The sequence below is a fragment of the Ornithorhynchus anatinus genome, chromosome 5 (genome assembly GCF_004115215.2).
Source record: "Ornithorhynchus anatinus isolate Pmale09 chromosome 5, mOrnAna1.pri.v4, whole genome shotgun sequence".
Classification (NCBI taxonomy): Eukaryota; Metazoa; Chordata; class Mammalia; order Monotremata; family Ornithorhynchidae; genus Ornithorhynchus; species Ornithorhynchus anatinus.
Genome location: NC_041732.1, coordinates 104,640,063 through 104,664,680, shown reverse-complemented (window position 1 = coordinate 104,664,680; position 24,618 = coordinate 104,640,063). Strand labels below are relative to the sequence as shown.

The window sequence follows — 24,618 nt, the reverse complement described above, 5'->3', positions numbered from 1 at the left end:
GATTAAGACTGTGAGCCCCACGTGGGGCAACCTGATTCCCCTATGTCTACCCCAGCGCTTAGAACAGTGCTCGGCACATAGTAAGCGCTTAACAAATACCAACATTATTATTATTATTATTAATGATCCCCGCTCCGCCACTTATCAGCTGCGTGACTTTGGGCAAGTCGCTTCACTTCTCTGAGCCTCGGTGACCTCCTCTGGAAAATGGGGATGAAGACAGGGAGCCCCACGTGGGACAACCTGATGACCTCGTATCTACCCCAGCGCTTAGAACAGTGCTCGGCACGTAGTAAGCGCTTAACAAATGCCATCATCATCATCATGGTATCTGTTAAATGCTTACTGTGTGCCAGGCACTGAGCAGTGGAGTGGATACAAGAAAATCGAGTTGGACCCAGTCCCTGTCCCATGTGGAGCTCTCAGTCTCCATCCCCATTTTCCAGATGAGGGAACTGAGGCACAGAGATGTAAAGTGACTTGCCCGAGGTCACGCATCAGATGTGTGGCGGAGCCGGGATTAGAACCCAGGCCCTTCTGACTCCACTGTCCACTACATCATGCTGCTGCTCCAATAGTGATAATAATGATGTAATTATCAATAATAATATACTATTCAAACTATAATATTATTATCTTTAGTATTATGTTATTGTTAAGTGCTTATTATGTGCCAAGCACCGTTTTAAATGCTGGGCTGGCTACAAGTTAATCAGTTTGGAAACAGTCCCTGTCCCACATGGGGCTCACACTCATCCCCATTTTACAGTTGAGGTAACGGAGGCACGGTGAAATGGAGTGACTTGCCCAAGGTCACGGCAGACAAGTGATGGAGCCAGGATTAGAACCCAGGTCCCTCGGACTCCCAGGATCTAGCCACTAAGTCGCACCACCTCCAGCGGGGTCGCTCCGAAATCTCCCCTGCACCTCCCGTCACGTCATGTCCACCCTCCTCCTGCCCCCTCTTTGACTCTCCCGTCTTTCCCAGGAGAATCTCAAGAGATCTCCCGGCTCCTCTCTAAATCCACCCCTTCCACCTGCGACTCCAACCTTCTCAAAACGCTCGCCCTTTCCCCTCTCCCCTTCCCCACCGCCATTTTCGACCGTTGGCTCCTTCCCAACTGCTTTCGAAGAAGCTCCTCGACCCGACGGCTCCCTGCCGGTTACGGCCCCGTCTCCCTCCTCCCCTTCCTCTCCAAAGTCCCCGAGCGAGTCGTCTACACCCGTTGACTCAAATCCCTCTCCTCGATCCTCTCCCGGCCCCCCTCCGATCCGGCTCCCGTCCCCTCCGCCCCACAGAATCGGCCCTCTCGGAGGTCGCCGACGAGCTCCTTCTCGCCGAATCCGACGGCCTCTACTCCACCCTCGTCCTCCTCCGCCTCTCGGCGGCCTTCGACGCCGCGGACGGCCCCCTCCTCCCGGAAACGTTCTCCAGCCTCGGCTCTCCCGACCCCGTCCCCTCCCGGTTCTCCTCCTCCGTCTGCGGCCGCTCGTTCCGGGTCTCCTTCGGGGGGCTCCTCCTCCGCCTCCCACCCCCTCACCGTGGGGGTCCCTCGAGGCTCGGTTCCGGCTCCCCTTCTCTTCTCCATCTCCACCCTCTCCCTCGGAGACCTCACGCGCTCCCACGGCTTCGACTCCCTCCTCTACGCCGATGATTCCCGAATCTCCCTCTGCAGCCCCGATCCCCCTCCTTCTCTACAGTCACGCATTTCCTCCCGCCTTCGGGACATTTCTATTTGGATGTCCCTCAGACATCTCAAATTTAACACGTCCAAAATAGAACTTCTCATCTTCCCACCCAAACCCTTCCCGTGACTTTCCACCGTCCTTCCCGGCTCACGAGCCCTTAACCTTGGCATTATCCTTGACTCATCCTCTCGTTCAACCCACGTATTCAGTTGGTTCCAACTTCACTACGGTGCTGAAGTCTGTCCTCTTCCTCTCCATCCAAACTGCGGCCAGACTCCCCACCCGAGGAACCATCCTATCCCACCTTGACTACAACCTGGGCCTCCCTGCTGACCTCCCCGCCTCCTACCTCTCTAAAAGCTGGGGTAGATACAGGCTAATCACGGCAGACACAGTCCTTGCCCCCCAAGGAACTCACAGTCTAAGCGGGAGGGAAAAAGGATATTGAATTCCCATTTGGCAGCTGAATAATAATAAGGTCGGTATTTGTTAAGCGCTTACTACGTGCGGAGCGCCGTTCTAAGCGCTGGGGGAGATACAGGGTCATCAGGTTGTCCCACGTGAGGCTCACGGTCATTCATTCAATAGTATTTATTCATTCAATAGTATTTATTGAGCGCTTACTATGTGCAGAGCACTGTACTAAGCGCTTGGGATGAACAAGTCGGCAACAGATAGAGACGGTCCCTGCCGTTGGACGGGCTCACGGTCCGATCGGGGGAGACGGACGGACGAGGACGACGGCGATAGATAGAGTCGAGGGGAAGGACGTCTCGTAAAAACGATGGCGACTGAATAGAATCGAGGCGAAGTACAATTCATTGACAAAATAAATAGGGCAACGGAAATATATACGGTCGAGCGGACGAGTACGGTGCCGAGGGGAGGGGAAGGGAGAGGTGGAGGAGCGGAGGGAAAAGGGGAAAAAGAGGGTTTAGCTGCGGAGAGGTGAAGGGGGGGCGGCAGAGGGAGTAGAGGGAGAAGAGGAGCTCAGTCCGGGAAGGCCTCTCGGAGGAGGTGAGTTTGAAGTAGGGTTTCGAAGAGGGGAAGAGAATCGGTTCGGCGGAGGCGAGGAGGGAGGGCGTTCCGGGACCGCGGGAGGACGCGACCCGGGGGTCGACGGCGGGACGGGCGAGACCGAGGGACGGCGAGGAGGCGGGCGGCGGAGGAGCGGAGCGGGCGGTGGAAAGAGAGAAGGGAGGAGAGGTGGGAGGGGGCGAGGGGACGGAGAGCCTCGAAGCCTAGAGTGAGGAGTCTTTGTTTGGAGCGGAGGTCGACGGGCGACCACCGGAGTTGTTTAAGAAGGGGAGTGACGGGCCCAGATCGTCTCTGGAGGAAGATGAGCCGGGCGGCGGAGTGAAGGATAGACCGGAGCGGGGCGAGAGAGGAGGGAGGGAGGTCGGAGAGAAGGCCGACACGGTAGTCTAGCCGGGATACGACGAGAGCCCGTAACGGTAAGGTAGCCGTCTGGGTGGAGAGGAGAGGGCGGATCTTGGCGATACAGGCGAGGTAACTGAGGCCCAGAGAAGCTAAGTGACTTGCCCACAGTCACACAGCTGACAAGTGGCAGAGCAGGTCATGGGTTCTAATGCCGCCTCCGCCACTTGTCAGCTGTGTGACTTTGGGCAAGCCGCTTCACGTGTGCGCGCCTCAGTTCCCTCATCTGTGAAATGGGGATGAAGACTGGGAGCCCCACGCGGGACAACCTGATGACCTTGTAACTCGCCCAGCGCTTAGAACAAGTGCTTGGCACATAGGAAGGGCTGAACTGATACCCTCATTATTATTATTATTATTACGGTGCTCCGCACACAGTAAGGGCTCAGTAAATACAATCGAACGAATAAATGTGTCGAAATGATAAGCTCCACTAGGTCACGTTATCTTCCTCATATGCGGCCCCTGGAACAGCTGCCTGAGTTTTCTGTGGGGAATAGAAAATAATCACGGGGAGAATGATCTACCTATTTAAAGTCACACCCCGGGCTCTTCAATCAACCGATCATATTTATTGAGCGCTTACTGGGTGCGGAGCACTGTGCTGAACACTTGGGAGAGCACTCGGAGAGTAGGCCCTGCCTCTTCAACCACATAGAAGCGCCCCTGGAAGGATTCCCAGAAAGACAGCGTAGGGAAACAGTGTGGTCTAGCGGTTAGAGCCTGGGCCTGGGAGTCAGAAGGACCTGGCTTCTAGTCCCAGCTTCATTTGTCCGCTGCGTGATCTTGGGCAAGTCACTTCACTTCTCGGTGCCTCGCTTACCTCATCTGGAAAAATGGGGAGTAAAAAATGTGAGCCCCACGTGGGACAATGTGATTACCCTGTATCTCCCCCAGCGCTTAGAACTGTGTTCTGCTCATAGTAAGCGCTTAACAAGTACCATAATAATAATTATTATTATTATTGTCTGCTGTGTGATCTTGGGCAAGTCACTTCACTTCTCTGGGCCTCGGTTCCCTCTGAGGTAAAATGGGGTTGAAGACAGTGAACCCCGTGTGGGACAGGGATTGTGTCCAACCCGATTAGCTCGTTGTGGGCAGGAAATGTGTCTGTTTATTGCTTTATTTGTTGTGATAGTAAAGCGCTTAGGACAGTGCCTTACATTTGCACCCAGTAAGCGCTCAATAAATACGGTTGATACATTCATTCAATTGTATTTATTGAGCGCTTACTGTGTGCAGAGCACTGTACTAAGCGCTTGGAAAGTCCAACTGGGCAACAGATAGAGACGATTCCTACCCAACAACGGGCTCACGGTCTAGAAGGGGGAGACAGACAACAAAACAGGAAAACCCCAAGTAGACAGGCATCAGTAGCATTACAGATATGTTCACATCATTAAAAAAGTAGAATAATAAATATGTACATAATCATCATCATCATCATAATGACATTTGTTAAGTGCTTACTAATGTTGGTATTTGTTAAGCGGTTACTACGTGCAGAGCACTGCTCTAAGCGCTGGGGTCGATACAAGGACATCGGGGTGTCCCACGTGAGGCTCACAGTCTTCATCCCCATTTTACCGATGAGAGAGCTGAGGCCCAGAGAAGTGAAGTGACTTGCCCACGGTCACCCAGCTGACAAGTGGCGGAACTGGGATTCGAACCCATGACCTCCGACTCCCAAGCCCGGGCTCTTTCCACTGAGCCACGCTGCTTCCTAGCACTGTTCTAAGCACTGGGGTAGATAGATACACGGTGATCGGGTTGTCCCACCGGGAGCTCACAGTCTTCATCCCCATTTTACAGATGAGGTCACTGAGGCACAGAGAAATTAAGTGACTTGCCCACAGTCGCTTAGCATTTAAGTACCTACGTAGACAAGTGTTGTGGGGAGGAGAGGGGGTAGAGCAGAGGGAGGGAGTCGGGGCGATGGGGAGGGGAGGAGGAGCGGAGGAAAAGGGGGGCTGGGGCGGGGAAGACCTCCTGGAGGAGGTGACCTCTCAGTAGGGCTCTGAAGGGGGAATAATAAGAATGATGATGGCATTTGTTAAGCGCTTACTACGTGCAAAGCACTGTTCTAAGCGTTGGGGGGTACAAGGTGATGAGGTTATCCCACGTGGGGCTCACGGTCTTAATCCCCATTTTCCAGAGGAGGTCACTGAGGCCCAGAGAAGTGAAGTGACTTGCCCAAAGTCACACAGCTGACAAGTGGTGGAGCCAGGATCAGAACCCACGACCTCTGACTCCCAGGCCCGGGCTCTTTTCACTGAGCCACGCCCAAGTGTGCTATGAATCCACCCCAGCGTTTAGAACAGTGCCCGGCACATACTAAGCACTTAACAAACACCATTAAAAAAATGACAGTAAACGGTGGCAGAAAGACTTTCTGGACAATTTTATGGTGTTTGATTAGCGCTGGGACAGATACAAGCTAATGAGGTTGGTTGGACACAGTCCACGTCCCACACGGAGGCCGCAGTCTTAATCCCCACGTTGCAGGTGAGGGAACTGAGGCACAGTTATGGATGGGGTTCAAAGAGGAGTCGGGAAACTCCGGCTGGGGACGGTGACAGGAGGCTTTATCGTCTGTCTGGCCCGTATTTCTGGGCACTGGGGGGGGGGGGGCTGAGGGGACCCGAGCGCTTAGTCCAGTGCTCTGCACCCATTACACGCTCAATAAATACAACTGAATGAACGCCGGACTCCGCACACCCCTGACAAACTCACCCGAAGAGACTCGGCTCCCGCCCCGCCGGAAAGAAACCCCAACCCCAACCCACTGGGTCATAAATTTCCACGGAGAGCGACGAATTCCATAAGAAACTATCAAATGTGAAAATTTCCCCTCCAGCGTCCCCCCGTGTGGATTTCAATTGGCTTTGTTAATATATGTTTAGCTTATTTCTAATAAGATACATAATATTTACCAGAGGAACGCAGGACTCCTTCCAGGAGAGAATCTGTCTCGTGGCAGGAAGGCCATTTTTCCACTCGTTCTCTCTTCTCTCATTAAGGGAAATGGGAAAATCAGGAAAGCCAGATGCGTTCGGGAAATCAAAACCTTCGGAGTAGTCGCAGACCGAGGAATTCGAGTCGAAGATGGAAATTTTTAGCCCGCGTTGAGGACGGGGCAGGAGGAAGGTGGGGAGGTGGAGAAACATCCCCCATTTCTCTCCTGTGGCCTGAAACGCCCTCCCTCCTCATATCTATTTATCGTGATTAAGTTGTCTCGTTTTTGTCCGTCCGTCTCCCCCAGTTAGAGAGTAAGCCCGTCATTGGGCAGGGATTATTTCTATCTGTTGCCAAATTGTATATTCCAAGCGCTTAGTACAGTGCTCTGCCCATAGTAAGCGCTCAATAAATACTATTGAATGAACGAATATCCGACAGGCATTTATTCTCCCCCTCTTCCAAGCCTTATCGAAGGCGGATGGCTTCGATTCCCGGGTGACTTTACCCAGGTTTCTTGCCCTGTCCTTATACGTAAAAATACGTCCTGAGCCCTGGTCTCCTCCCAGTGGAGAATCAATCGTTCCACCAGTCTCTCATAGGTATTGACCACCTGCTGCGTGCAGAGCGTCGTGAGTATTTTCGTTTTCGTCTCTTTCTTTAATTCAGTCGTATTTATTGAGCCTCTACTGTGTGCAAAGCACTAGTACTAAGCGCTTGGGAGAGGACACCAGAAGAGTATAGAGCCCTGGCCTGGGATTCAGAAGGTCACTGGTTCAGAGAAGCAGCGTAGCTCGGTGGAAAGAGCCAGGGCTTGGGAGTCAGAGGACGTGGGTTCGAATCCCGGCTCCGCCACCTGTCTGCTGGGTGACCGTGGGCAAGCCACTTCACTTCCCTGGGCCTCAGTTCCCTCATCTGGAAAATGGGGCATGAAGACTGTGAGCCCCAAGAGGGGCAACCTGATTTCCTTGTATCGCCCCCAGTGCTTAGAACAGCGCTTGGCATGTAGTAAGCGCTTAACATATACCACGACTGTTATTGTTTTAAATAAATATCACTGATCGATTGATTTCCTTCCCAGAGGGAGTGTCCAGTGAAGGCCTGTCTCCTCCAAGAGGCCTTCCCAGATTAAGCCCTACTTCCTCATCTCCCACTCCCTTCTGCGTCCCCCTGACTTGCTTCCTTTATTCATTCATTCATTCAATAGTATTTATTGAGTGCTTACCGTGTGCAGAGCACTGTACTAAGTGCTTGGAATGGACAAATCGGTAACAGAGACAGTCCCACGGACTTTATGCATCTTTCTTCCCAGCCCCACAGCGTTTTCGTCCATATCTGTAATTGATTTATTTGTATCAATGTGTGTCTTCCCCTCTAGACTGTAAGACTGTGTGCCCTCTCCCCTGCTCTTTCCACTAAGCCACGCGGCTTCTCTGCCGCGCTTACTATACAGAGAACCCTGTCTTCAGAGAAGACGACGCAACAGAGTTGATGGACACGTTTCCCTGCCCACAACGATCTTACAGTCTAGGAAATGTGTTGCGTCTTTATTCTTTATTTCCCAGTTGTTGCACAACGCAATGTGCCAAGTGGACACTAAATTAATACTGCTAATACTTCTATTATTTGGGGAGAACGGTACAATAGAGCTGGTAGATATGATCCTTGCCCTCTAGGAGCTTTGAATCTTCTGTGGGCAGAGCACTTGACTAAGTCGGGAGGGTACTGTACAGCAGAATTAGTCTGTGGTAATTGGAAAGTCAAGTGGGAGGACAGAGCTTGGGTGCGAAGATGAGGAATTCTATTCCGGATGTGTTAAATTTGACCTGTCAGCGGGACATCTTGGACAGAGCCCGGAGGCAGGAGGAAGGGCAAGACAGCAGAGAAAGAGAGAGGTCAGCGTTGGAGATGGAGATTTGGGAATCACCCGCATAGAGGTGGGAGTTGAAGCCGTGGGAGAGCGTGAGTTCTCCAAGGCAGTGGGTGGAGATGGAGAAGAGAAGGGGAGCCAGAACCGACCCCCACAGTTAAGGGGTGGGAAGCGGAGAAGGAGCCCGCGAAGGAGACCAAGAGCGCGCGGCTGGAGAGAGAGGAGAACCAGGAGAGGACGGTGGGGGTGAAGCCGAGGTTAGATGATGTTTCCAGAAGACGGGGGTGGTCCGCAGCGTCGAAAGCAGCTGAGAGGGGAGGGAGGAATAAGATGGAGTAGAGGCCGTTGGATTTGGCAAGAAGGAGATGGTCGGTGACCCTCGAGAGGGCCGTTTCTATAGCGCGAAGGGGACAGAAGCCAGATTGGAAGGGGTCGAGGAAACAAGTGGAGGAGAGGGATACGAGGCAGCGGCGTAGGTGACTCGCTCGAGGAGCTTGGAGAGTAGGGGAGGAGGGAGATGGGGCCGTAACCGGAGGGAGCCTTGGGGTCAAGGGAGGGGTTTTTTAGGGTAAGGGAAACATGAACGTGCTCGAAAGCAGTAGGGAAGAAGCACTGGAGAGTGAATGATATGAAGATGGCGGTCAGGGAGAGAAGAAGGGAAGAGCCAGAGTTTTCATAAGGCATGAAGGGATTGGGTTGGAGTTGCAGGTGAAGAGAGTGGTTTTTGAGAGGAGGCGGAAGATCTCCTCTTGAGAAACAGCTGGAAAAGATGGGAGAGTCAAAGAGGATGCAGGAGGAGGGAGGAATCGAAGAGGAGCAGGGGAGAGTTTATGGAAACCACGTCCGATGGTTTCAGGTTTCTCGAGAAAATACGTGGCCAAGACATGAGGGGAAAGAGGTGGGGGTGGGTGGGAGGACAGTGGGTCGAAGGAGGGAGTTAAGTGTCTGGAAAGGCCGGGAGGATGGATGAGGACGTCAGTAAGGATGGAGGAGAAAATGTTGCTGAGCGTAGGAGAGGGAGGAGTTAAAGCAGGCAAGGATGAATTTCCAATGGATGTGGTTGCGCCGATATCTGGGTTCTAATCCCGCCTCCGCCACTTGTCTGCTTGTGTGACCTTGGACAAGTCATTTCATTTCTCTGGGCCTCAATTACCTTATCTGTAAAACAGGAATTAAGAGTGGGAGCCCCAGGTGGGACAGGGACTGTGCCCAACCCCATTAACTTCTATCAATCTACCCCAGCGCTAAGAACAGTGCTCGGCGCATAGTAAGCGCCTTACTATTATTATTATTATTATTTTTATCGGTCAACCTCATCCCGTTAACTTCAAAAGGAGCTCTTGGAGAGAGCAGAGATCGATCAGGTCACTGCAAGCTGACCCGTCAAGAATTATCCTAGACTTCGGTTCACGGATCTAAACAAAACCAAGGCCTCCGCTATATTTAGCCACGGTTCGTAAACATGCGGGTTTTCCAGTCTGCTCATCTGGAGGCTTCGTTGATGTTTTTATCGTGGCTAATAATTATCCTTGCGATTCGCTTACGGTTTTCACAATTATAGAGCTACGACGTTACTGATGGGAATACTACTAATAATAATAATGATATCCTTGGCTGGGGCTTTCTATCATTGGCTGGGAAACTTTGCGTGCGTCTCTTGTGGTGACGGCTTATATTCACGATGGCTTGCGTTGAATCATGCAACCCCTAGGTACGTGACCTGTTGAGTCAGAGACGTGGAGAGCAGGAAAGGAAACTGTCCATGGTTCGCTGGTCTGAGCAGAGCCCATCTCTCTTTAGTTCTTGGGAAAATGCTCTGATTATCTTGTAATAGCAATAGTAATAACTGTGGCATTTGTTAAGCGCTTACTATGTGCCAGGCACTGTACTAGGAGCTGGGTTGGGTTCGAGCAAATCGGGTTGGACATGTGGGGCTCATGGTCTAAATCCCGATTTTATAGATGAGGGAACTGAGGCCCAGAGAAGTGAAGTGACTTGCCCAGGGTCACACAACAGAGAAGGGGAAGAGCTGGGATTAGAACTGAGATCCTTCTGATTCCCAGGCCTGACCTCTACCCAGTAGGCAACACTGTCTCTCCACTGCTTCTCCATTGCACTAAGCGCTGGATCTACCTCAGCACTTAGTACAGTGTCTAGCACATGGTAAATGCTTAACAAATACCGCAGATATCATTGTTAGGGGGTATTAGGGGCCTCACAGAAAGAGCACGAGTCTTGGGAGGCCAAAGACCTGAGTTCTAGCCCCGATTCCCCCAGCTGCCTGCTGTGTGACCTTGGGTGAGTCACTAATCCTCCACACTGTAAGCTCGTTTTGGGTAGGGAACAGGTCTGCCAATCCTGTTGTATTATTCATCCATTCAATAGTATTTATTGAGCGCTTATTATGTGCAGAGGACTGTACTAAGCGCTTGGAATGTATTATACTCTCACCCAAGTGCTTAGTAATAATAATAATAATAATAATGACATTTGTTAAGCGCTTATTATGTGCCAAGCACCGATCTAAGCGCTGCGGTTGATACAAGGTGATCAGGTTGTCCCATGTGGGGCTCCCAGTCTTCATTCCCATTTGACAGATGAGGTAACTGAGGGCCAGAGAAGCAAAGTGACTTGCCCCAAGTCACACAGCAGACAAGTGGCGGGGCCGACATTTGAATTCACGACCCCTGACTCCCAAGCCCGGGCTCTTTCCACTGAGCCACGCTGCTCTGTACAGTGCTCTGCACAGAGTGGGTCCATCATAAATACCGTGAATTGATTGACTTAACCACCCCATGACTCACTCTCCGCATTTGTTAAAAGGAGCTCGAGTTCCGGTTCTCAACCCATCTTGGATTGCAAATCCCACATGGGACAGGGAATCTGTCCCATCCGATTCTTTTGTATCCACCCCAACACTTAGGGCATAGGAAACGTTTCATGAATACCATAGTGATTATTATTATTACAAATCAAATACCATCGTGATTATTATTATTACAAATCGGCGCATCCTAGTGAAAAGAGCACGGGACGGGGTCTCAGAGGACTTGGGTTCTAATCCCAGCACCACCATTTGCCTGCTGTATGACTTTGAGCAAGTCATTTCACTTCTCTGGGCCTCATTTTTCTCCTCTGTAAATTGGGAATTAAATATCTGTCCTTCCTGCTTAGACTGAGAGCCCAAGGCAGGACAGGGATTGTGTCTGGCCGGATTATCTTCTCTATACCCCAGCACTTAATACAGTGCTTGGAACATAGTAAATGCTTAACAAATACCATAATGAATCATAATAATTATTATTACTGTCTGTTGTGTGTCCTAGGGCAAGTCACTTCACCTCTCTGTGGCTCAGTTCCCTCACGTGGAAGATGGGGATGAAGAATGTGAGCCCCATGTGAGACAGGGACTGTGACCAACTCGATTAGTTTGTTTCTACCCCAGTGCTTGACACATAGTCAGCGCTTAACAGATACCATCCTCCTCCTCATCATGGCCTAGTGGATAGAGCAGGGCCTGGGAGTCAGAAGGTCATGGGTTCTAATCCTGCCTTCGCCACTCGTCTGCTGTGTGGCCTTAGGCAAGTTGCTTAACTTCTCCGTGCCTCAGTTCCCTCATTAGAGAAGCAGCGTGGCTCAGTGGAAAGAGCCCGGGCTTTGGAGTCGGAGGTCATGGGTTCAAATCCCGGCTCGGCCACTCGTCGGCTGTGTGGCTTTGGGCAAGTCGCTTAACTTCTCGGTGCCTCGGTTCCCTCATCTGTAAAATGGGGCTTAAGTCTGTGAGCCCCACGGGGGACAACCTGATTCCCCTGTGTCTACCCCAGCGCTTAGAACAGTGCTCGGCACATAGTAAGCGCTTAACAAATACCAACGTTAGTATTATCTGTCAAATGGGGATTAAGGCTGCGAGCCCTGTGTGGGACAGGGATTGTGTCCAAACCAATAACTTTGTATCTACCCCATTGCTTAGAGCAGTGCCTGGCACAGAGTAAGTGCTTAACAAATACCATTATTATTACAGTCACACAGAGAGCATTTAACAAATACCTCACAGACAAAAAAAGGTAAATAAGTAACCAAGCTAATTAATGTTTTCCCCCATGTCTGTTTCAGATCTGGCAGTGTTCTGCACCACTGGAATGAAATTTATTTCTTTGTGGAACATCTGGCCCACAAATTCATCAGGTAAGAAACGGGTTTTTGGACGGTTTCAGGGAAGCGGTCGGCATGAACGCAAGGCAGGCTGGGTGAGAAGTCGTGTGGCTCAGTAGAAAGAGGCCAGGCTTGAGAGTCAGAGGTCATGGGTTCTAATCCCGGCTCTACCACTTGTCCGCTGGGTGTTATGGGGCAAATCACTTCACTTCTCTGGGCCTCAATTCCTTCATCTGGAAAATGGGGATTAAGACTGTGAGCCCCACGTGGGACAGCTAATTACCTCGTACCCCCCCCCCCCAGTGCTTAGAACAGTACTTGGCACATAGTAAGCACTTAACAAATGCCATTATTATTATTATTGTTATTGAGCCGAACCCAGTGCACTATGGGGAAGGGTGGCCTTAAGCCCCTTGACCTTGACCCCTGGATCGTGGCCTGGGTTTGAGGAGAAAAAGTTGGCATCATTTTCTCAGCAAGAGTCAGATAAGCCATTTCCCTGGCTCACAGGCCTTCGTTCCTCACTTTAGGGAACTAGTTATATTTCAGTTGGCTCTTTTCTAATAATTATGGTATTTGTTAAGTGCTTACTATGTGCCAGGCGCTGTACTAAGTGCTGGATACAAGCAAATCGGGTTGGACACAGTCCCCGTCCCACACAGGGCTCTCAGTCTCAATCCCCATTTTCCAGATGAGGGAACTGAGGCCCAGAGAAGTGAAGTGACTCGCCCACAGTCACACAGCTGACAAGTGGCAGTGCCGGGATTCGAGCCCATGCCCTTTTGACTTCCAGGCCCAGGTTCTAGCCACTACGCCAGGCTGCTTCCCGGCTCCTGGGGGCGGGTGACAGGGTCGTCTGGACTTCTTGATGCTGTGGCAAAGTTGGGCAGCGGTGCAAGTGACCCTGGACGCTAGGCTGGAGGTGGACGCTTTGTCCCGTCCCCGGCTGAAGAGTCTATGGGAGGAAACGTCCAGTCGAGAGAGCTGGGGATGAGGGCGGAAGGGCGTCTGAGGGCAGGAGGGAGATGGGCAGAAGGGCTTCTGAGGGTGGAAAGGTGTCCGAGGTGGCCGCAGGAGGAAGGGCGTCTGAGGCGGCTGCGGGAGAAAGGATGCGTGAGGACAGACGGGTGTCCGAGGGAGGAAGGGGGTCTGAGTGGGATGTGGGTGGAAGGATGCGTGAGGACGGAAGGGTGCCTGAGAGAGGGAGGAGGTCTGAGGGTGGAAGGAGTCTGAGGGTGGAAGGAAGTGTGAGGCAGCTGAGGAGTCTTGGGGAGGAAGCTTGTCTGAGGGAGGAAGGACAAGGGCGTTTGAGGCATCTGTGAGCGAAAAGACGTCTGAGGGCCGAAGGGCGCCTGAGGGAGGAAGGGCCTCTGAAAGAGGAAGGCCGACTGAGGCAGCTGTGGATGGAAGGATGCGTGAGGACGGAAGGGTGTCTGAGGGAGGAAGGGCATCTGAGATGGATGCGGATGGAAGGGCCTCTGACAGAGGAAGAGCATCTGAAGCGGCTGCGGGCAGAAGGGTGCGTGAGGACGGAAGGGTGTCTGATGGAGGAAGGGTGTCTGAGGGCGGAAGAAAGTCTGAGGCGACCGGGGCGGCTGAGAGAGGAAGCTCGTCTGAAGGAGGAAGGGCGTCTGAGGTGGCTGTGGGTCAAAGGATGTCTGCGGATGGAAGGGAGTCTGAGGCAGCTGAGGGAGGAAGCTCGTCTGAGGGAGGAAGGCAGTCTGAGGCCGCTGTAGGTGGAAGGGCCTCTGAGAGAGGAAGGGCGTCTGAAGCAGCTGCGGATGGAAGGACTTCTGATGGCGGAAGGGTGTCTGAGGGAAGAAGGGCACCCGAGGCATCTGCGGGTGGAAGCGGGTGTCTACGGCGGCTGTGGGAGAAAGGATGTCTGAGGGCGGAGAGGTGTCTGAGGGTGGAAGGGCGTCCGAAGGCCGAAGGGCATCTGAGGCAGCTGCGGGTGGAAGCGTATTTGGGGGCGGAAGGGTGTCTAAGGTGGTAGCGGGTGAAAGTATGTCTGAGGAAGGAAGGGCTTCTGAGGCGGCTGCGGGCATCGTCCGGTCTGAGCCCGGACAGCCGGGCTCGCAGCTGGCCTGTTCCCTTCCGCTTCCCGCTCGTGCTCCGAAATCCACAGTGATCCAGCCTCCCCCTCGCCAAGGACCGGAAACCCATCCCGGGGGGAGACTCGGGAACAAGCGTGGGGGTCAGAGGTCACCTCAGAGACCTGTTCCACGGAGCGAGAAATCCGTCGCCCGCCAGAAAATGGAGGCCGTGGCGTCATCCCGCTATCCCGGGGGCCAGGCCACACCGGTGTCAAAGCACCACAGGCCTCTCACGGTTCTGTGTGGGTGTCACATGTGACGATAGCGAGCGATAAAACCCGTCACACACTGAGTTCTAATGATAACTGAGGAATGTGTTAAGCACTTAAGAGGTGCCAGGCCCTGTTCTAAGCACTGGGGAAAAACAAGCTAATGGGGTTGGACACAGTCCCTGTCCCCCCTGGGGCTCACGGCCTTAATCCCCATTTCACAGATGATGGGACTGAGGTCCAGAGAAATGCAGTGACCTGCCCAAGGTCCCACAGCGGGAAGGTGGCAGAGCCGATATCGGAACCCATGACCTTTTGACTCCCAGGCCTGGGCTCTAACCGTTAAGCCACAAGGCTTCATTCATTCATTCAATCGTACTTATTGAGCGCTTACTGTGTGCAGGGCACTGGACTAAGCGCTTGGAATGGACCATCGGGCAACAGATAGAGACGATCCCTGCCCAACGACGGGCTCACGGTCTGAAAGGGGGAGACGGACAGCAAAACAAAGCAAGTGGTCAGGCATCGGTACCATCAAAATAGATAAATAGAATCATAGATACTTGCACATCATTAAAAAAATAGAGGGATAAATAATATATACAACTGCTGTGGGGAGGGGAAGGGGGTAGAGCAGAGGGATGGGGGGGGGGGGAGCCATCCCGATGCTTGCGACCCTCTCTGACCGAGCTCTCTTCCCTTTCCAGCCCACAACTGAGGATGTCCTTCATTGTGTTTTCTACAAGAGGGTCCACCCTCATGAAGCTAACAGAAGACAGGTGAGAACGCCTTCCTCTAAGCCGCTGTTCCTCCCGGGATTCCCCCGGGGACCCCTCGGTTCAATAGTAGCGATGACAATAATAATAATTATTATAGTATTTATTAAGCACTTACTATGTGCCAAGCATAGCGCTGGGGTAGATACGGGGTCAGCAGGGTGTCCCACGTGGGCGTCCCAGTCTTCATCCCTATTTTCCAGAGGAGGTCACTGAGGTCCAGAGAATAATAATAATCTTGGTATTTGTTAAGCACTTACTATGTGCAGAGCACTGTTCTAAGCGCTGGGGGATACAAGGTGATCAGGTTGTCCCGCGTGGGGCTCATAATCAATCCCCATTTTACAGATGAGGGAACTGAGGCACAGAGAAGTGAAGTGACTTGGCCAAAGTCACACAGCTGGCAAGTGGCAGAGCCGGGATTCGAACCCATGACCTCTGACTCCCAAGCCGGGGCTCTTTCCACCTAGCCACGCTGAAGTGAAGTGACTTGCCCAAGGTCACACAGCAGGCGAGTGGCAGGGCCCGGATTAGACCAAGCTGCTTCCCTAGCTTCCTGTTTCGTGATTTGTACCTTTTCTTTCCTTCCCAAACCTTTTGGCTTTCTCTACCCCCGGTCCGTGTTTAAACTCCAACTGGCGGGACCGCCCCGGTAGCGAAAGCAAGTGATCGTGCAGGACCTAGTTGGGGTGTCTATTAGCCCTCTCAAACCTCGGGGAGGCAGGGAAACGGGGTAACCCCTGTCTTTCCTTTCAAACCTAACTCAGGAGAGGAGAAAACCCTGCTGAATTCTACCTCCAGACCTCCCCCTTTCCATCCTCTAGACTGTAAACTCGCTGTGGGCAGGGAATGCGTCTGTGATATCACCAGTGACCGCTTCCTTGCCAAATCCAGAAACCTCTACTCCATCCTCGTCCTCCTCGACCTCTCAGCTGCCTTCGACTCAGCGGACGGGCCCCTTCTCCCGGAAGCGTTATCCAACCTCGGCTTCGCCGTCCTCTCCTCGTTTTCCTCCTCTGTCTCCGGCCGCTCGGTCCCGGTCTCTTTTTCGGGCTCCTCCTCCGCCTCCCACCCCCTAACCGAGGGGGTCCCTCAAGGCTCAGTTCTGGGTCCCCTTCTCTTTTCCATCTCCACCTACTCCCACGGAGAACTCATTCGCTCCCATGGGACAACCACATCTACGTGGACGCTACCCAAATCTCCATCTCCAACCCTTATCTCTTTCCCTCTCTGCAGTCTCGCACTTCCCCCTGCCTTCGAGACATCTCCGCTTGGATTTCCTCCCATGACTCAGACTCATCATGTCAAAACCAGATCTTCTCGTCTTCCCGCCCGAACCCTGTCCTCCCCCGACATTCCCATCACCGCAGAAGGCTCCACCGTCCTTCCCGTCCCACAGGCCCTTAACCTAGGGAGGCAGCGTGGCTCAGTGGAAAGAACCTGGGATTGGGAGTCAGAGGTCATGGGTTTAAATCCCGGCTTTGCCGCTTGTCAGCTGGGTGACTGTGGGCCAGTCACTTCACTTCTCTGGGCCTCAGTGACCTCATCTGGAAAATGGGAATTAAGACTGGGAGCCTCCCGTGGGACGGGTATCTACCCCAGCACTTAGAACAGTACTCTGCACGTAGTATGAGCTTAACAAATGCCAACATTATTATTATTATTATTATTATCCTTGAAGCCAATCTCTCCTTCAACCCACATATTCAATCCATCACTAAATCTTGTCGGTTCAACCTTAACAACGCGGTTAAAACCCGCCCTTTCCTCTCCATCCAAACGGCTACCCCGTTAATCCAGTGCCTTCTCCTCTCCTGCCTCGAGTCCTGTCTCGGCCTCCTCGCCGACCTCCCTGCCTCCCGTCTCTCCCCACTCCGGACCACGCTTGACTCGGTTGCCCGGGATCATTTTTCCACAAAAACGATCAGTCCACGTCTCCCCGCTCCTCAAGACGCTCCACTAGTTGCCGCATCAGACAGAAACCGGTCCCCGTCGGCTCTAAAGCCCGTCCGTCCTCCGGCCCCCTCCGGCCTCCCCTCCCTCCTCTCCTCCTCCTCCACCCTGGGCCGCACGCTCCGCTCCTCCGCCGTCGTTCGCCTCCACCCCGGGCCTCCGGCTCGCCCGGCCCGCCGTCCGTCCCCGGCCCGCGTCCCGCCTCCGTCCTGGACGCCCTCCCGCCTCCAATCCCACACACGATCCCTCTCCCCTCCTTCAAAGCCTTATTGCAGGCCCGTCTCCTCCAGGAGGCCTTCCCTGACCGCGCCCTCCTCTCCTCCTCTCCCGCTCCCTTCCGCGTCGCCCCGACTCGCTCCCTTTCTTCATCCCCCGTCCCGGCCCCGCACCGCTTACGTCCCCATCTGTCATTTATTTATCGATATTATTGTCTGTCTCCCCCTCTTGACGGTCAGCTCGTTGTAGGCAGGGAATGTGTCTCTTATATTGCTATATCGTACTTTCCCAAGTGTTCCGCACACAGTAAGTGCTCAATAAATACCACTGACTGACTGTCTGGACACTGTCTCTGCCCTTAAGGACCTTACAATCTGACAGGGGAGGCAGAAACGGAAATAAATTGCAAATAGGGGAAGTCTAGAGGTAGGACTGGGTCTGACCCAATTATCTTGTATCTCCCCCGGCGCGTGGCTCAGTGGAAAGAGCCCGGGCTTGGGAGTCAGAGGTCATGAGTTCGAATGCCGGCTCTGCCCCTTGTCAGCTGCGTGACTGTGGGCGAGTCATTTCACTTCTCTGGGCCTCGGTGACCTCATCTGGAAAATGGGGATTAACTGTGAGCCCCACGTGGGACAACCTGATGACCCCGTATCTCCCCCAGCGCTTAGAACAGGGCTCGGCACATAGTAAGCGCTTAACAAATACCAACGCTACTATTAATACTGGGCAAAAAGTAAGCGCTTAACCAGTACCATCACAAAAATTATAATTATTAACAATATTCAACCACGTAGATGTATACATATCTATATATATATCTATACATATATGTACATATCTACGTGGTTGAATGTACATATACAGCTCCTGGAGAAAATGGGTTTTCATTCATTCATTCATTCATTCATTCATTCAATCATATTATTGAGCGCTTACGGTGTGCAGAGCACTGTACTAAGCGCTTGGAAAGTACAATTCGGCAGCAGAGACAATCTCTGCTCAACAATGGGCTCACAGTCTACTTTGAAGATGGGGAGAGCCATAGGGCAGAATGAGAAGCAACCTGATGTAGTGGCTAGAACCCGAGCTTGGGAGTCAGAAGGTCATGGGTTCTAATCCCGCCTCCCCCACTTGTCTGCTGTGTGACCTCGGGCAAGCCACTTCACTTCTCTGGGTCTCAGTTCCCTCATCTGGAAAATGGGGATGGAGACCGTGAGCCCCAAGTGGGACAGGGACTGGGTCCAACCCGATTTGCTTGGATCTGTCGCAGCGCTCAGTACAGTGCCTGGCACATAGTAAGCGTTTAACAAATACTGTAATAATAATAATGGCATGAGCCAGAGTTTGAGGATGAGGGAATCAAGAGTAAGGCTCAGTAGGAAAAGCAGAGATCCCAAGAGATTTTGAGATTCCTTCTGTGAAACTAGGACTCGGTGTTTAATGGAAGTTGGGTTGCTCAGTGGCAAGAGCCCGGGCTTGGGAGTCAGAGGTCATGGGTTCTAATCCTGACTCTGCCACTTGTCAGCTGTGTGACTTTGGGCAAGTCACTTCACTTCTCTGGGCCTCAGTTCCCTCATCTGTAAAAAGCGGATGAAGACCGTGAGCCCCACGGCGGGACAACCTGATGACCTCGTATCTACCCCAGTGCTTAGAACGGTGCTCGGCACGTAATAAGCACTTAACAAACACCACCATCATCATTATTATTACTGTTGTATAAGGAAGGGGCTCAAAGACTTTGCTCCCACTCCCAAACGACTCCTCCCTCCTCCCAACTTCCATCAGTGCCTAGTACAGTGCTCTGCACGCACTAAGCGATCAATAAATACGATTGAATGAATTAAACTCTCATTAATAATGTTAGAGAAGAAGCTTCTTGTGAGTCGGGACTATTTTTCAAGAGCTTATCCTACTACACTGCACCCGGCGGGAGCTCAATAAATACCACTTGGACTACAGCTAGTCACTCTGAGGTTCAAAAAATATTTAAAATATTAGCAGCGTGGCTCAGTGGAAAGAGCCCGGGCGGGGGAGTCAGAGGTCATGGGTTCAGATCCCGGCCCCGCCGCTTGTCAGCTGTGTGACTTTGGGCAAGTCATTTCACTTCTCTGGGCCTCAGTTTGCCTCATCTGTAAAATAGGGATCGAGACTGTGAGCTCCCCCGTGGGACAACCTGATCACCTTGTATCCTCCCCAGCGCTTAGAACAGTGCTTTGCACATAGTAAGCGCTTAACAAATGCCACCATTATTATTATTATTATTATTATTAACGAATGCCATCATTATCTATGGTATCATGCTAGGCACCCTACTGAGCGTGGGGTAGATAGAAGCAGCGTGGCTCGGTGGAAAGAGCCCGGGCTTGGGAGTCAGAGGTCACGGGTTCGAATTCCGGCTCCGCCACTTGGCAGCTGTGTGACTGTGGGCGAGTCACTTTACTTCTCTGGGCCTCAGTTCCCTCCTCTGGAAAATGGGGACGGAGACTGCGAGCCCCATGTGGGACAACCTGACGACCCTGTATCTCCCCCAGCGCTTAGAACAGTGCTGTGCACGTAGTGAGCGCTTAACAAATACCAACATTATTACTGGGAAGAAATTGGTGTTGTCAAAGGACAACAAGTGGCTTCCCCTGCAGTTCCCATTAGCTCATGAGTTGGGGCCTCCCCACGGGGGATTTGGAGAAGGGGAGAAGAGGGAGGCGGAGGGTCGCTATCTGATCGGTGGTGACCCAGATCTAAATCGGGGGGGGCGTTTCAGACCCGGGAGTTTAAGCGGGACGAGAGCCAGGCGAATAATAATAATACTGATGACGGTATTTGTCTGTGCCAGGCACCGTGATATTAATAATGATTATTAGGATTACAGATAGCGCTTAACAAATACCATAATAATAATCATTCTACTGTCATATTCATGTGGGTCCTGGTCAGTGCTCACACTGTGTTGCGTTGCTTTTTTTTTCTCCTTGCAGGGAGCAGATCCGGCAAGGTTTGGAAGAATTACAGAAGGTCCTACCTGGAGGAGACACCTACATGCATGAAGGATTTGAAAGGGTAAATCTGGGCCCTGAACCCCCTCCGTCTTCGTATCCGACAGACGATGACTCTCCCCCTCCTTCGAAGGCTTATCGAAGGCCCGTCTCCTCCAAGAGGCCTTCCCTGACTAAGCCCTCCTTTCCTCTCCTCCCTTCTGCGTCACCTTGACTTGCTCCCTTTATTCATTCATTCGATAGTATTTACTGAGCGCTGACTATGTGCAGAGCACTGTACTAAGCGCTCGGAATGGACAATTCGGCAACAGATAGAGACCATCCCTGCCCAGTGACGGGCTCACGGTATTCTCCCCCCCCTCCCAGCACCACTCCACTTATGTAATTTTATTTATTTCTTTTAATGACTGTCTCCCCCTCTAGATCGTAAGCTCGTCATGGGCAGGGAATGTAATAATAATAATGATAATTATGGTATTTGTTATGTATTTACTATGTGCCAAGCACTGGGGTAGATACTAGGTTGTCCCACGTGGGGGGGGGGGGTCACAGTCTTAATTCCTATTTTACAGATGGGGTAACTGAGGCACGGAGAAGGGAAGTGGCTTGCCCGAGGTTACAGAGCAGATGAGTGGCGGAGCCGGGATTAGAACCCACGTCCTCTGACTCCCAAGCCCGGGCTCTTGCCGCTAAGCCACGCTGCTTCTGAACGTGTCTGAAGCTGAATGTGTCTGTTGTATCATTATATTGTAGTCCCCTGGGTGCTTAGTACAGTGCTGTGCACACAGTAAGTGCTCAATAAGTACGCTCGACGGACTCACTGACTGACATGTTGCCCAAAAGCATACTAGAGAAGCAGCGTGGCTCAGTGGAAAGAGCCCGGGCTTGGGAGTCAGAGGTCATGGGTTCGACTCCCGGCTCTGCCACTTGTCAGCCGTGTGCCTGTGGGCGAGTCGCTTCACTTCTCTGGGCCTCAGTTCCCTCATCTGTAAAATGGGGATTAACTTTGAGCCTCACGTGGGACAACCCGATTGCCCTGTATCTCCCCCGGCGCTTAGAACGGTGCTCTGCACATAGTAAGCGCTTAACAGATACCAACATTATCATTATTAATAATAATATTATTACTTATAATAATAATAATGTTGATATTTGTTAAGCGCTTACTATGTGACAAGCACTCTCCTAAGCGCTGGGGGAGATACGAGACAAGTAGGTTGGATACGGTCCCTGCCCCACAAAGGGCTCACAGTTTAAGTCGAGAACAGGAATTGAAACCCCTTTTTATGATTTTTTTAATGGTATTTATTAAGCACTTCCTATCCGTCAAAATACTGTTCTAAGTGCTGGGGAAGATAACAGCTAATCAGGTCAGACACAGTTCCCGGCCCCCTCGGGATTCCCAGACTAAGTAGGAAGAAGAATAGGTATCACATCCTCTTTTCACAGATGAGGTAACTGAGGTCCAGAAAAGTGAAATGACAATCCCAAATCTTCATTTCCCCTTTCCGCCCTCCCCTCGCCCCCGATTCCGCACTTCGTCGTGCACCCTTTAAACCCTTGGATACTCCCCCTAACAGTAATAATAATGTTGGTATCTGTTAAGCGCTTACTATGTGCAGAGCACCGTTCTAAGCGCTGGGGGAGATACAGGGTCATCGGGTCGTCCCACGTGAGGCTCACGGTTAATCCCCATTTTCCAGATGAGGTCACCGAGGCCCAGAGAAGTGAAGTGACTCGCCCACGGTCACCCAGCTGACGAGTGGCGGAGCCGGGAGTCGAACTCATGACCTCTGACTCCCAAGCCCGTGCTCTTTCCACTGAGCCACGCTGCTTCCCTAGCTCCACAACACTTAGCTAAGTAAATATAATAATAATTAGGTGTATTTGTTAAGCACTCACTATGTGCCAGGCACTGTACTAAGCGCCGGGGTGTCTGCAGAGTTGGACCCAGTCCCCGGTGCTCTGCATATAGTAAGCGCTTAACAAATACCAACGTTATTATATTAGGGCTCTGCACACCGTAAGTGATTATAAATTCCCTTAACTGGCTGATCGACAGGCCGTCAGCTCTTTGTGGGCAGGGAGAGTGTCTACCAACTCTGTAGCACTGTACTCTCCCGAGCGCTTAGCACAATGCTCTGCACGCAGTAAGCACTCAATAAATTCATTCCTTCATTCAATAGTATTTATTGAGCACTTACTATGTGCAGAGCACTGTACTAAGCGCTTGGAATGGACAAATCGGTAACAGACAGATGCCACCGATGATGAGAATAAGTTCAGCAGAAGTAACTCCGTCGCTAACCGCACTTGCCGTGTGTATTTCAGGCCAGTGAGCAGATATACCATGAAAATTGGCAAGGTAAGATGATTTTATGATTCCCTTTCTTCCCGCCCCCCTCTCCTCCGCTTCCGGTTGCTCTTTTTCTTTTCTGTATGATAGTTGGTAAGCGCTTCTTGTGTACCAGACACTGTACTGAGCGCTGGCGTAGCTACGAGCCATCAGTTTGGACACAGTCTCCGTCCCATGAGGGGCTCACAGTCTTCACCCCCGTTTTGCAGATGAGGGGACTGAGGTCCAGAGAAGCCAAGCGACTTGCCCCGAGGTCACCCAGCGGATAAGCGGCAGAGGTGGGATTAGAACCCAGGACCTTCGGGGGTCCCAGGCCCGGGCTCTACCCGCTAGGCCACGCTGCTTCTCTTGGAGGTGGGGAGAATCCCGGCCTCTTCCACACCGCGGGTCGCTGCTCCTCGAAGGAAAGAAATCCAAGGCCCCAATTCTTCCTGGTTTGTTTTTTTCATGGTATTTGTGAGGCACTTACTACGTGCCAGACACTGTACTAAACGCTGGGGGTCGAGACAAGCTAATTATCATTATTATTATATGCGGGGTTTCGAGTTTGCATCTCCTTAGCGAAGGCCCGGTTCCCCAGCCTCCCACGCCCCGGCACGGTCATGGATTCAAGCCGTTGGCGATATTCATTCAATCGTATTTATTGAGCGCTTACTATGTGCGGAGCACTGTACTGAGCGCCTGGAATGGACAAATCGGCAACAGATAGAGACGATCCCTGCCCAACGACGGGCTTACGGTCTAACTGGGGGAGACGGACGGACAAAAACAATAGCAGTGAATAGAATCAATAGAATAAATAGATTCCCGGTCCCCGTCACCACGTGGGGCTCGCGGTCTCCATCCCCATTTTACAGATGAGGGCACTGAGGCCCAGAGAAGGGAAGCGGCTCGCCCGAGGTCACACGGCAGGTGACGGAGTCGGGATTAGAACCCGGATCCTTCTGATTCCCGGGCCTGGGCTCTAACCACGGGGCCACACTGCCTGTTCCTCTGAGGTCAGAAGGGCCCTGCAGCAGAGCTGAAAGCCAGTCTGGGTTCCGGGGTAGGACTCATTCGTTCATTCATTGATTCAATCGTATTTTTTGAGCGTTTACTCTGCGCAGAGCCCTGTGCTAAGCGCTTGGGAGAGTACAGTATAACAGGAAACAGACATATTCCCTCCCCATGGCCAGCTTATAGTCTAGAGGGGGGACAGACATGTTATAATGTAGTCTCCCGAGTACTTACTACAGTGCTCTGCACACAGTAAACACTCAGTAAACTGGATCGACTGATTGATGGCATTCATTAATAATAATAATGATGATAATAATAATAATGTTGGCATTTGTTAAGCATTTAGTAGGTGCAGAGCACTGTTCTAAGCGCTGGGGGAGATACAGGGTCATCAGGTCGTCCCACGGGAGGCTCCCAGGCTCCATCCCCATTTGACAGAGGAGGTCACTGAGGCACAGAGAAGTAATAATGTTGGTATTTGTTAAGCGCTCGCTATGTGCAGAGCACTGTTCTAAGCGCTGGGGGAGATACAGGGTCATCAGGTCGTCCCGTGTGAGACTCACAGTTAATCCCCATTTGACAGATGAGGGAACTGAGGCCCAGAGAAGTGAAGTGACTTGCCCAGTCACAGCTGCCAAGTGGCGGAGCCGGGATTCGAACCCGTGACCTCTGACTCCCAAGCCCGGGCTCTTGCCACTGACCCATAAGCGCTTATTGTTTGACAAGCACTTTACTGAGCACTGACGAAGATGCAAGCTAACGGGGTCGAACGCAGCCCCTGTCCCACGTGGGGCTCCGAGCCTAAGAGGGAGAACAAGGTGAATCCTTATTCTACAGGTGAGGGAAGTGAGGCCCAGAGAAGCAAAAGGACTTGCCCAAGGTCACCCAGCGGGCACGGGGCGGAGCGGGGATTCGAAACC

The 24,618-nt window shown here is 52.2% G+C and overlaps 1 protein-coding gene across 1 annotated transcript in view; it reads left to right on the top strand.

The window, feature by feature from the left end:
* The window catches only part of ANTXR1 (ANTXR cell adhesion molecule 1), a 183,986-nt gene that overhangs the window by 10,752 nt on the left and 148,616 nt on the right, over positions 1-24,618 (top strand). The window contains exons 2-5 of the mRNA XM_029066000.2: positions 12,065-12,136; positions 15,116-15,187; positions 20,326-20,407; positions 22,675-22,708. Of these exons, the coding sequence (XP_028921833.1) occupies positions 12,065-12,136; positions 15,116-15,187; positions 20,326-20,407; positions 22,675-22,708 (260 nt within the window). The remainder of the gene's footprint in view (positions 1-12,064; positions 12,137-15,115; positions 15,188-20,325; positions 20,408-22,674; positions 22,709-24,618) is intronic.